The sequence below is a fragment of the Ranitomeya variabilis genome, chromosome 7 (genome assembly GCF_051348905.1).
Source record: "Ranitomeya variabilis isolate aRanVar5 chromosome 7, aRanVar5.hap1, whole genome shotgun sequence".
Taxonomy (NCBI): domain Eukaryota; kingdom Metazoa; phylum Chordata; class Amphibia; order Anura; family Dendrobatidae; genus Ranitomeya; species Ranitomeya variabilis.
The window spans coordinates 115691876-115705171 of NC_135238.1; the positions used below are offsets into that span (position 1 = coordinate 115691876).

At 44.8% G+C, this 13296-nt stretch overlaps 1 protein-coding gene across 10 annotated transcripts in view; it reads right to left on the reverse strand.

Annotated features, from left to right (window-relative positions):
- Positions 1 to 13296, reverse strand: part of GULP1 (GULP PTB domain containing engulfment adaptor 1) — a 1809167-nt gene that overhangs the window by 563933 nt on the left and 1231938 nt on the right. For all 10 annotated transcript variants that reach the window (XM_077275671.1, XM_077275676.1, XM_077275674.1 and 7 more), the window contains one exon: positions 7622 to 7759. In XM_077275671.1, the coding sequence (XP_077131786.1) occupies positions 7622 to 7759 (138 nt within the window). The remainder of the gene's footprint in view (positions 1 to 7621; positions 7760 to 13296) is intronic.

Below are 13296 nucleotides of genomic sequence, written 5' to 3' on the forward strand. Positions count from 1 at the left end.
CGATTAAGAATGACTGGTTTTAGGAGAGAAATGTGGAAAGCGTTGGGAATGCGGAGCGAAGCAGGCAACCTCAGCTTGTAGGACACATCGTTGATGCGGCGGAGGACTTCAAAAGGACCAATGTAATGAGAACCCAATTTGTAGGAAGGTATCTTCAGTCTGATATATTTAGAAGAAAGCCAAACCCTCTCGCCCGGAAGATAAGTTGGAGCATCAAGGCGTCTCTTGTCAGCATGTCTTTTCATGCATTCACTGGCTCTTCCAAGTGCCTCTTTAGTCTCAAGCCAGACTCTGGAAAATTCTAAGACCTCGGAATCAGCTGCCGGGACTCCAGAAGAGACAGAAATCGGTAAAGGAATGTTGGGATGCATGCCGAAAACAACAAAGAATGGAGATTTGCCAGAAGATTCGTTAGGATGGTTATTATAGGCGAACTCAGCCCACGGAAGAAGTCCAGACCAGTTATCTTGATGAGAGTTAGTGAAGTGACGCAGATAAGAAGACAGCATTTGATTTACTCGTTCTACTTGGCCGTTGGTTTGCAGATGGTATGCAGAGGAGAAGTCTAACTTTACCTCCAAGAGACCACACAAAGCCCTCCAGAATCGAGATGTAAATTGAACTCCGTGATCAGATACAATATGTAGGGGAAAACCGTGAAGTCGAAAGATGTGCTGAACAAAGAGCTTAGCTAATTCTGGAGCAGAAGGCAGTCCTAGCAGCGGAACAAAGTGCGCCATTTTTGAAAAGCGGTCCACTACCACCAGAATGGTAGATCCATGATAAAATCCAAAGCGACATGTTGCCATGGGAATGATGGAACCGGCAATGGGAGTAGAAGTCCCGAAGGTAAATGTCTGGGAACTTTGATCTTAGCACAAGAAGAACACGAGGCAGTGAAATCGATCACATCCTGATGGAGAGAAGGCCACCAATAGAACCGAGAAATGAGATCCAGAGTCTTCTTAATGCCCACATGACCAGAGATCTTGGAGGAATGTCCCCAACGTAGAATTGTCCACCTATGAACCTCAGGAACTAAGGTTTTGCCTGGTGGTGGAATGATCAGATCTACGGGAGCCACAGTAACAACTTTGGATGGATCAATTATGTGCGAAGGACTCTCCTCCAAATTGGAAGGTTGAAGAGACCGAGATAATGCATCGGCTTTGACGTTCTTCAGACCAGGACGAAAGTGCAATTTGAAATCGAAACGGGCAAAGAATAGAGACCACCCGGCCTGCCGGGGATTTAGCCTCTGAGCGGACTGAAGGTAGGAAAGATTCTTATGGTCCATGAAGATATTAAAAGGATGGACTGCCCCCTCCAGTAAGTAGCGCCACTCCTCCAAGGCCATTTTAATGGCTAGCAGTTCCCGGTCTCCGATGGAATAGTTACACTCCGCAGATGAAAAGGCCTTAGAAAAGAATCCAGAGGTAACCAACCGCCCAGTAGAGGATCTTTGGGACAAAACCGCGCCAGCACCAATAGAAGATGCGTCCACTTCCAGAACAAACGGTTTGTTTGCCTCGGGTCGATGTAAAACAGGCGCGGCTGCAAAAGACCGTTTAAGACTTAGGAAAGCATCCTCAGCCTCCGGAGACCAGGTTGCAGAATTGAGTCCTCTCCGTGTAAGGCACGAGATAGGCTTGGTCGCAGATGAAAAATGCGGAATAAACTGACGATAGTAGTTGGCAAACCCGAGGAAGCGTTGGATTGCTTTTACTCCAATTGGCCGAGGCCACTGGAGAATTGCTGAAAGTTTTTCAGGATCCATTTCCAAGCCAGCTTCAGAAACGATATACCCTAGGAAAGGTAAAGAGGCTTGCTTGAAGATGCACTTCTCCATCTTAGCGTAAAGCTGGTTCTCCCGTAATCGTTGCAGCACCAGACGAACACTTCTCCGGTGGGAGGATAAATCAGGAGAGAAAACGAGGATATCGTCCAGATAGACCACAGCGCAGGAGTAAAGCTTGTCCCGGAAGATGTCGTTGACAAATTCTTGAAAACCCGCAGGTGCGTTACACAGACCAAATGGCATGACGAGGTACTCGTAATGACCATCCCGGGTATTAAATGCGGTCTTCCACTCGTCACCAGGTCGGATTCGAATGAGGTTATAAGCTCCACGTAAATCTAATTTAGAAAATACACGGGCCCCTCGTAGGCGGTCAAAGAGATCAGGAATGAGCGTTAGAGGATACTTATTCTTAATAGTAATCTCATTCAGACCCCGGTAATCAATGCATGGCCGGAGAGAACTGTCTTTCTTTTTTACGAAGAAGAAGCCGGCACCTGCGGGAGAAGAGGATTTATGTATAAACCCCTTAGCGAGATTCTCACGGATATATTCAGACATGGCAGACGTCTCAGCCGGAGAGAGCGGGTAGATTCGATCTTGGCGGGATGGACCCCGGTCGTAGTTCCACTGGGCAGTCATAGGGACGGTGAGGTGGTAAGGACTCAGCCTCCTTTTTATCAAATACATCCGCAAAAGACCAATAGGCGGAAGGCAGGCCAGCCGACCAGAAGAAGGTTGAGAAGAAATGATCGGACGAACGGACCCTAAGCATCTCTCTTGACATGGATGTCCCCATCGGAGAACCTCGCCGGTGCGCCAGTCCAAAACGGGTTCATGTGTCCGAAGCCATGGAAGACCCAGGAGTAAGGCATGGGACAAGTTGGGCAAGACGTGAAAGGCAATTTTCTCTTGATGTAAGGCTCCTACTTGAAGAACTAGCTCCTCAGTGACCATGACGACAGTCTCTTGCCAAAGTCTTCCATCTACGGAGGCAATCATACGAGGATGTTCAAGGGAGATCACGGGAATCCGATACTTCTTCACCTCCTTTAGCCGGATGAAGTTGCCTGCCGCACCCGAATCCACATACGCAACCTCTGAACCACATCTCTGACCTTGGATAATCAAAACAGAAAGGGTAAGGGGAGGAAAGAAAACAGATACACCCAAGGAGGCCTCTCCTACCTGACCTAGGTGGAGGCGTTTCCCCGCCTCTCAGGACAAGAACGAAGAAAATGCGACGCTCCCCCACAGTATAAGCACAAGCCCTGTGCCAACCTCTCTCTACGACGACGTTCAACCAACTTCACCCGGCAACTTGCATAGGTCCCGGGATGGCACCAGAGGCAGAACTAGAGGGCCGAGGACTAGGTGGTCTAGGGACAAAAGAAGATGATGGCCTAATGGGTCTTCCTCTCCCTAGCAGCCTCTCGAGAGCGCTCCTGAAAGAGCAAATCTATACGTGTAGCAAGAGAAATGAGATCCTCCAATGTGGTCGGAGTATCTCGGCCAGCAAGTTCATCCTTAATCTTGCCGGACAATCCTCTCCAAAAAGCCCCTACCAATGTCTCGTTGCTCCACCCTAGTTCAGACGACAATGTGCGGAACCTGATAGGGTATTGCCCGACAGTGAGGGAATCCTTCTGTAAATTAAAGAGTGATTCTGTAGTTGAAGCGAGACGGCCAGGTTCATCAAAGACCCTCCGGAAGTTGTAGAAAAAGATGGCTATACTAGACACCACCGAATCGTCTCGTTCCCAAATAGGATTTACCCAAGATAGGGCCTCTCCCTCTAAGTGGGACACGATAAAAGCCACTTTGGCCCGATCGGTAGGGTACTGTTGAGGCAGCAGCTCAAAATGTAAATGACATTGATTGAGGAAACCTCGACAAAGCTTGGGATCTCCGCCATAGCGAGGAGGTTTGGCTAAACGAGGAGAAGAAACTGGCAGAGGATCAGGGGTGCGCAAGGAGGTTTGCAAAGCGAGCAAACGGTCATCTACAGAGGCCATATAAGACAAAATGTGAGCTAGGGTATCCCGTTGCTGGACCAACTCTTGCTGGAGACCCGCTAACTGAGTGGCGTTACTAGGATCCGCGGCCTGTAAGGCGGACAAACGGGAGTCCATTGTCTTCATAAAAGACATAATGCGGGTCTGAGCTGAGGCCCCGGTGGGATCCATGGCCTGATTGTACTGTTACGCTAGGGGGGGCAAAAGACAAGAGTGGCCCCACTGGACCGTAATACCGAACCTCCCTCGAGCGAGCAAACCAGATTGGACAACCCCTGTACAGGGATAGTTAGGGAGCAAGCTCGAAGGTAACTAGTACTACGGATGCCAGGACCAGGGATCGGCTCCAGAGGAGAAGATAGAAAATAACGAGGGAGAGAACACAAGGAGATGTGGGGAAGAACCACGGAAACGGTAGCAGCAGGATAGGGAGCTCCTAGGATGAGGAGAAACGGAACACAGGGCAGGAAGGCAGGAAACCAGGACTAGACGGAGTAAGCAATGGACCTGAGTGCAGAGCCAAAACACAGAGGAACTCTGGTAAGATTAACTTAACAATCAGGCGCCTTCACAAAGGAATGGCGGCCTGAAATACTAAGTGGCTGCTTCCTATTGGCCCAGCAATGCTGCTGGGTCAGGTCGTAGCCAGGGATGAAGTGGAGGAGTGTGCGCGCGCCCGGTCGCTAAGAAGATGGGAGGAGACCGGGCGCGTGACAGGCAGCAGAGGGGAGGCGCGCCGACGCGCACACAGAGACACACGCCGGGACCCGGACCAGGAAGGAGCCGGGAGTGACGCGGGAGCGCCGGACGAAGAGAAGGAAGAAGCGGTGACCGTGGTGCCGACAGGTGTAGATGTAATACTCTCAATAATGGTACATCCTGCACTAATCTTCCAGAAGACTCATGGTTCTATGTTACAATAGGCTAAAATAAGGGGTCAGGGGAGACAGCTGTTGGTGGAATATTGTATGGACACCCGAGGGCTCAGTTTCTATTATAATGAAGTAACATGCCTGTGTGGCACCCCAGGAGTCCGGTTGCCACAGTGACATTGCCTTCCTCAGGGGAGGTGAGACCATGCCTGGAAGCCAGAGGGATCCCCTTAGCAGGTAATACAGTCAGTATGCAACACATTTCCTGACTCCAGTTCAGAAGGGGGAGCTCTAAACCCGGTTTCATGGGAACTTCCATATAATTTCTGGTCTGGAGGCGGGTTAGTGTGTGAGAGAGCGCAGAAAGTGAAGGATGAGGAGGCAAGTGAGGAGAATCTGTGGGATAGGAGCTGTGACTGAGCTCACCCCGGGACTGAGCGCCGAAGATTGGACACTGGAGTCCATGGTTGTGTGGGAACTGCAGCATATGAGAGCCCGGAGTCACCATGATGGAGTCACACCTAGAACAGGATCAAGCTGCCTGCCATGCGGGAAGTGTTTCACTTAGTGGAGAGACTGAGAGAGGGACTTGAGGAGAACTAAAAGCCCCAGCACCCAAAGAACAGTGCAGCAGGGAGGCCTTCAACCCCACCTGGCTAGGAGGATCCTGAATTGCTTCCAGGCTGCCCAAATCTCCATCACCAGTTGTGACTTGTGCCCCGGACTGCACCTGCAACCTGGGATTAAAGGTAAAGGAAACTGCAACCCTTAAGTCCTCTAGTTATTCCTGCACCCTCATTCCTGCACTCCAATGTCCACCAACCCTCATAAACTGTTCTGGTAGCCCTGGGGCCCCGCTCCACCTATGGGGAGCAGAACCATCCCAGTTGCATCACCATCATCCCCAGAGGTCCCTTTAAGCAGCGTCAGCCATCCCTGAACGAGTACCACAGGTGGCGTCACGAATGATCTCCTTTTCCTATATAAACTTTATTCCTTTCCATCATCCATCCCTTCTCATTGGACGCCCAGGGCCACGGACCGGGTCACCGCTGCCGTGGCCACCCATTTAAGAACCGTCCGACCCAGTTCCAAGTACCACACGGCTCTAGCGGGTGTTGCACCTGCGTTACACATCAGGAATGTACCCCATCATATGTTACTGATGAGCCATATGTGTCATATGATGCGCACCCCCTCACCATCCTGAGAAGGCTGGAAAGAGATTAATTTGGCCTAAAATGGAGTAATAGTGGCCTCTGGCAAGTTTCATAGAAAGAAGTAGGAGAGTCTTTTCCTGAATGTTTTAACAGAACATGATGTAGACATTCCCTTAGATAGCAATCAATTGAATGACCTGTAATAAAGGCGGTTGTGAAGCTCATAACAATAGAGCAGATTGTGGGTGCTGCTATGTCTGCAAGATGTTGGATATTGACTGAGAAGGTGGCAGATGATTGCAGTTGTATATCTGTGGTGAATGGACATTACAATACTCACCCACAGCAAGCTTTCACCTCTGAAACAGAAAGGGTCACATAGCGCAATCCCTCTTAGTACTAAATATTAACCTAGACATCTGGCAGAAGTGGTGGGATGTGTTAGAAACAAAGTGGTGTGTGGCGGTTTTATTCATTGGTGATTCTATGAGCTATTTAGTGATGTCATTGGTGCTCAACAAAAGTGGATGTTACATACAGTATTTCCTTATCACAAGACCCTATCTTTAATTCATAAAACTAAGGGACATTTCCTCCATGAAAACATTTATGGTGCTGTGAAAGTTTTACGGTATGTGGACACGCTGCGGAATGGTTTGCGGATTTTTCTGCACTGATTTTGGTAAATCCGCTGGAAAACAGCACTGCGGATTTACTGCAGAATTACCGAGGATTTACCACGGTTTTTCCCCGGTTTTTTTGCGGATTCCACCTACGGTTTTACACCTGCGGATTCCTATTATGGAGCAGGTGTAAACCGCTGCGGAATCCGCACAAAGAATTAACATGCTGCGGAATGTAAACCGCTGCGTTTCCGTGTGTTTTTTTCCGCATGTGCACTGTGGATTTTGTTTTCCATAGGTTTACTGTAAACTCATGGAAAACTGCTGCAGATCCGCAGCAAAATCCACAGCGTGTGCACATACCCTTATAAGCAAACAATGGTGTAAAATAATATTATCAATGCCTGATGCAAAACATAAAGGTTATCTTCCATTTTCTTATTGCAGGTATACTGAAACATGATTGATTAAAATCATATACAGAACATTAGTGCTAGATGTTTTTCTAGATATGATTCATCACATCAATTCCCAATTAAAACTTCATAGCAAATCTCTATCAGCGATCAGGAATTTCATTAAACAGGGTTGGCACATCTTCAAGTCCTTGTGCTTTTTATGCCCAATTCTGTAGGACTATGTCACTTTGTACTGGTTCTGTATGAAAAAGTATCTTGTTAAAAATCTCTTTGTCCTTCTGATAGCAAAATTCAGAGCATATCTAAAGTTTTCCTGGGAAAAGTTTTCAGAGGAGAATCATGTAATCTATATAATCTATAATAGGCTGATATGTTTGTAATGTGCAACCTACAGGTCTATTAGGACTTTCTTCAGAATTGTAGAAAAAGAAAAGATTAAACTCAGATTTTTTCCTCTGCATTGTTTAATCTGGAAAAATTGTCATTTTCACTTCTGCACAAAAAAAGGAAACTGTCACACAAAGGGCAAAGAAACCCTAAATTAGAGAAGCCTGAAGCTGAGCATGGGAAGAAATACATATGTAACATCTTGATCTGTTTTCTCAAGTTGGAGCCATTCATGAAGACAAACATCTGCAGATTTCATCTGATCCCCAGTGTTATAGCAATCTTCAGCCAAGCCAATCCCTTTCCATGTAAGACAAAGGAACGCCCTTAACATCTGGCATACTTACACACTTCTCGCTGTCGAACACATAACACAAGTGCTTATTGGACTCGGAATCCTTGCATATGAATGTAAAAATCCTTTTGTCTGTTTTATCATCAGCACAAAATGATATCCTGTGTAACTGGCAGTTGTGCAGAACCTCCTATGGACAAAAGAAAGAAATCAGCCAGCACAAACCACAGGAAAACATAAAAGCACAAACATAACGTAAAACAAGATGCTGTCACATCTCTCCACATAACATCGCCGCCATGGTTTTATTTCAGATTTTTGGTTTTAAACCAGTTCTTCACTTAAAACTGCAAACTCCACACAATGTATGTGGCAGGTTTCCATAGAAAACATATGGTTTCTGCCCCTCCCAATCAGTCTCCAGACCCCTGGAAACTATTCAGACCTTGTTAGTAAAATCTGTAGTCTGGAGTGTGGGAGGACATTATTTTTCATGTTGATAGGCGTGATGGAGGCAGCTAAGATTACAAGAAAATATAGTATATGAGGAATGTGTCCATCTTCAGGGGCAACTTTGGTCTCATCCAGGGTCTATGCAGCTTGTGAAAAGTTAAGGACACTACGGGAGGAATTTTGCACCAGTTATTGGCAAGAAAAAATGCTTTTTTCTTTGCACAAAAATAGCAAAAGCTTCTATTTTACACTGATCTTTCCAGTGTTTAAAAGTGGGTGTTTTCTCTGGGTGCGGTGCACAAAAAAAGTAAAGCCAGATTCACCAATTGTGACTTTTAAAAGTTGCACAAAATCTTGCAGACTTACTCCAGTAGGGGGCGCAATAAAGAATAACAGATCTGCTCTTCACATGTGCTATGAGTAAAGATGTGTCAGTTTTTGTAACCATCATGTGACATTTCGGGGTAAATAACAACTATGCAGCCACAAGTAAAGGTTGTAATGAATTTTCCTGGCAGTGCTTCTTTTTTTGCAGTACAAGGGCCACAGTTCAATCCAGGTTGGGAGAGTAACATTGTATGTGTCCGCACTTCCTGGGCTCCTGTAGTGACAGTGTATGCCACCCTCATCACTCTGGGGCCATCATGCCTGTGTGCAGTGAGTGCTGCGGAAAGGAAAAGGAGGGAGAACTGATACTGTGTGTGCTCTCCCTGCAGTGTCAGTGTGCAGGCTTAGGATTCCACTGATGCAGTTCTCCAAAGTGAGTGTTCTCAATCATCATAAGGGGAGTTGTGGAGAATTGCATCTGAGGGGGCAGAAAAGTGTACGTAGCCCTTGGCCATGCCAGGGGGTGCACAAAGGACTGCTGATTTACATATAAAAAACCCCTGTTTTTATGTAAAACAAACTAAGTAAAATCTCCACTACTGGTATGATTTTATAAGGGCAAAGTCTCCTATATTAATGTGTAAATGGTTGCATTTGAGTTTTGGGGGTGACAGACTATAAAATATTCTGTAGTCATCTTAAAATGTGGAGACAGTGTTAAATGTGCAAATATAGCATATTGGTGACGCCCTATCTAAGGAACTGTGTGCACACTGCATATTTACTACATTACCTTCTGCACGGATTTGTCAGAAAACCTGAAAAGATTCCTAGTGCAAGCAAAGTGAGAATCTTGAAGTGTCGTGCACACAATTATTTGTGACTTGCAGATTTGATCATATTGAAATCTACAGCATGCCAATTCTTTCAGCATTTTGGTGCAGATTTCTCCCGTACTAATGAATGGGGAAAAAGCATGTAAAAAATGCATGAAAAAGGAGGTCAAAACGTGCCTAATTTACTCAGCATTTTTGTTGCCGAGAGATGCAGAAATGGTGCAGAAATTTCTGCACCAAATGCTTAACCTGGGCACACAGCTTAATAGCATAGAAGAGGACCAGTCACCAGGATAAGTGGCCAGATTTTTCTTTTAGTTTATTTCCACTGCTTCCCTGAGTATTCCATTTTTGTAAAATCGGCCATAAGGTTTCAGACATACGAGCCTTGTTTCAGTGCTAATTTTTCTTTACAAGGCGGGGTGACTCACAAAATTCTGCGGGGTGCGTTTTTAAACTGCTCTGCATTATTACTCTGTGTCCTCTTGTAAAGACCATACAAATTATCCCTAAGGCTACTTTCACACTAGCGTCGGACGACGCACGACGAATTGCGTCGTTGCGACGTACCGACGCTAGCAGTGAATGCGCCGCACAACGGGGCAGCGGATGCTGTTTTTCAATGCATCCGCTGCCCCATTGTGAGGTGCGGGGAGGCGGGGGCGGAGTCCCGGCCGCACATGCGCGGTCAGAAAAGACGGGAACGACGCGTTTTTTCTACAAAACGACGCATAGCGACGTGCAGTGCACGACGCTAGTGTGAAAGTAGTCTTAGAAAAAAGACCACATCTCTTGAATCATATGATTAGGATACAAACAAAAAACAAGCATCAAGAATATAATAAGAGCAAAAACTGGCCACCTTTGACCTGGTGAGAGGTCCTCTTCAAATCAAAGATATTTCTGTGTATTCTGTCCTTAATTGTTACACCATTTTTGGCTGAGCTCCACCCCATCAAGTTGAATTGGGTAAATTGCAGTGCTAGACATGACCCTGAACAAGATGGTGCTGCTCCTGGGCCACAGTCCTTGTCTCAGGCTGCAGCATACTACCTCCAATAAACATCTGCACAGTCTGTGCTTCTTGTTGTTGGGATTTCCATATGGCCGGGATCCTGTCTATCTTTTGGATGCTTGTACTCTATGCAGCTACCCTATATCTTCTATATCCCTACTCTATAACCCTATATTCCCTATATTCCTACTATATTCCTACTCTATAACCCTATATTCCCTATATCCCTACTCTATAACCCTATAGCCTCTATATCCTTACTCTATAACCCTATATTCCCTATATCCCTACTCTATAACCCTATATTCCCTATATCCCTACTCTATAAACCTATATTCCCTATATCCCTACTCTATAAACCTATATTCCCTATATCCCTACTCTATAACCCTATATTCCCTATATCATTACTCTATAACCCTATATTCCCTATATCCCTACTCTATAACGCCCCCGGAAGAAGCCAATTGCGAAACGCACGTTGGGGTGAGGTGGGACGCTGGGCCAGTCACAGGTAGATATGGCGGTTGCTCTTGTACATTTAATATATTGATGTCACTATATGTATGCTTATGCAATGTAAAGTGGTGTGTACCTGATTTATACTTAGCGCGCTGCCTCCTGTCTTATATTGAAAAAAGTGCTTTTTAGCATAATATTTGTGGTAGCTTCCAATTTCTTGTTTAGGTGCTTGTGCACTATGGCATTGGATATATTTTCCACTAATAAAGCCTTATTTTAATAAGTATCTTGGATCTCTTCATTTTTTTGGCTATCTAATGAGATAGACCGTTAGTTTTGAGCGTATGTTTGGAAGTGCCACTCTAATAATGAGGACAGTGATGGTTTAAATATATTCCCTATATCCCTACTCTATAAACCTATATTCCCTATATCCCTACTCTATAAACCTGTATCTTCTATATCCCTACTCTATAACCCTATATCCTCTATATCCATACTCTATAACCCTATATTCCCTATATCCCTACACTATAAACCTATATCTTCTATATCCCTACTCTATAACCCTATATCCCTACTCTATAACCCTATATTCCCTATATCCTTACTCTATAACCCTATATTACCTATATCATTACGCTATAACCCTATATTCCCTATATCCCTACTCTATAACCCTATAGCCCCTATATCCCTACTCTATAACCCTATATTCCCTATATCCCTACTCTATAACCCTATATTCCCTATATCCCTACACTATAAACCTATATCTTCTATATCCCTACTCTATAACCCTATATCCCTACTCTATAACCCTATATTCCCTATATCCTTACTCTATAACCCTATATTACCTATATCATTACGCTATAACCCTATATTCCCTATATCCCTACTCTATAACCCTATAGCCCCTATATCCCTACTCTATAACCCTATATTCCCTATATCCCTACTCTATAACCCTATATTCCCTATATCCCTACTCTATAAACCTATATTCCCTATATCCTACTCTATAGACCTATATTCCCTATATCCCTACTCTATAATCCTATAGCCTCTATATCCCTACTCTATAACCCTATATTCCCTATATCCCTACTCTATAACCCTATATTCCCTATATCATTACTCTATAACCCTATATTCCCTATATCCCTACTCTATAACCCTATAGCCTCTATATCCCTACTCTATAACCCTATATTCCCTACTCTATAACCCTATATTCCCTATATCCCTACTCTATAAACCTATATTCCCTATAGCCTCTATATCCCTACTCTATAACCCTATATTCCCTATATCCCTACTCTATAACCCTATATCATTACTCTATAACCCTATATTCCGTATATCCCTACTCTATAACCCTATAGCCTCTATATCCCTACTCTATAACCCTATATTCCCTATATCCCTACTCTATAACCCTATATTCCCTATATCCCTACTCTATAAACCTATATCTTATATATCCCTATTCTATAACCCTATATCCTCTATATCCCTACTCTATAACCTTATATTCCCTATATCCCTACTCTATAACCCTATATCCTCTATATCCCTACTCTATAACCCTATATTCCCTATATCCCTACTCTATAACCCAATATCCCCTATATTCCTACTCTATAACCCTAAATCCCTACTCTATAACCCTTTTAAGGCAGTGTCTGATGTCATATGCGAGGGTTGTTATGTGTCCCCCAGGATGCGCACAGAATCATATTGAGGCCACTGGAGTGCATTGCAGTCACAGGCATAGCTGTAATTGCAATGCAAAATTAAAGTAAGTGTTAGTCTTGGGCAAGCTATTTGTCCAAGGCAGATTTAGGAAAACCTGCCATTGTTTTTTTATTTTTTAAATGGACTACAGGATGGTAGTTGTGCAGTCCGTTTCCTCCCAGCCGGGTCTTCCATGTTGCATACGGCCACAGTTTCCTTATTAAAACCCTGCAGCAGAGGGTTGGGTGTGTCAGTTTTGGTTTTGCAAGCGTGTAGAGCAGGAGACTCTGCAGAGCTCACCCTGTGTGAAGCAACACAGAGCCAAGTGGAGCAAAAGGGCCTTTCACCCATCAGTGTATCCGGCGGAGTAGTCGTCCACGGCAACAGGGACCCGATTATGGACTGTCTTGTTTCCCAGCTGCGATCTGGAGGATTCCGTGTGCTGTTTATGTTGTGAGATTTGGACATTAAACTATGTTTACCTTGAACTTTCCTGGGTCATTGCCTGTCTGTCACACTACACCAACCTCGCTGCACTACACCCTATATCCCGTATATCCTCTATTTCTTTGATTTAGCTTTTGTATGAACTCGGACAAAATTTCATCTACGTGGCATGAGATGATGTCTTGTCTTGTCTGCGGTGTTATTACAAATACTTAGTAATGCAGAACTGGATTGTGATGAGTTGAGACCCAGAGTTAAAGTTTGAGTACAATTGTTTTTATGTTTACAGCTATCCATAGCAACTAGTCACATCTGTCAGCACAAGGAAATCATGGGAGACTATTGATCTCCGCATAAGACAGGCAGTAATGCACTGGACACTGGTTGTGTTTCAGATGCCAAGAACAGTACAGTGATAACAAGGTTCACAGTAAATGATAGTCACAT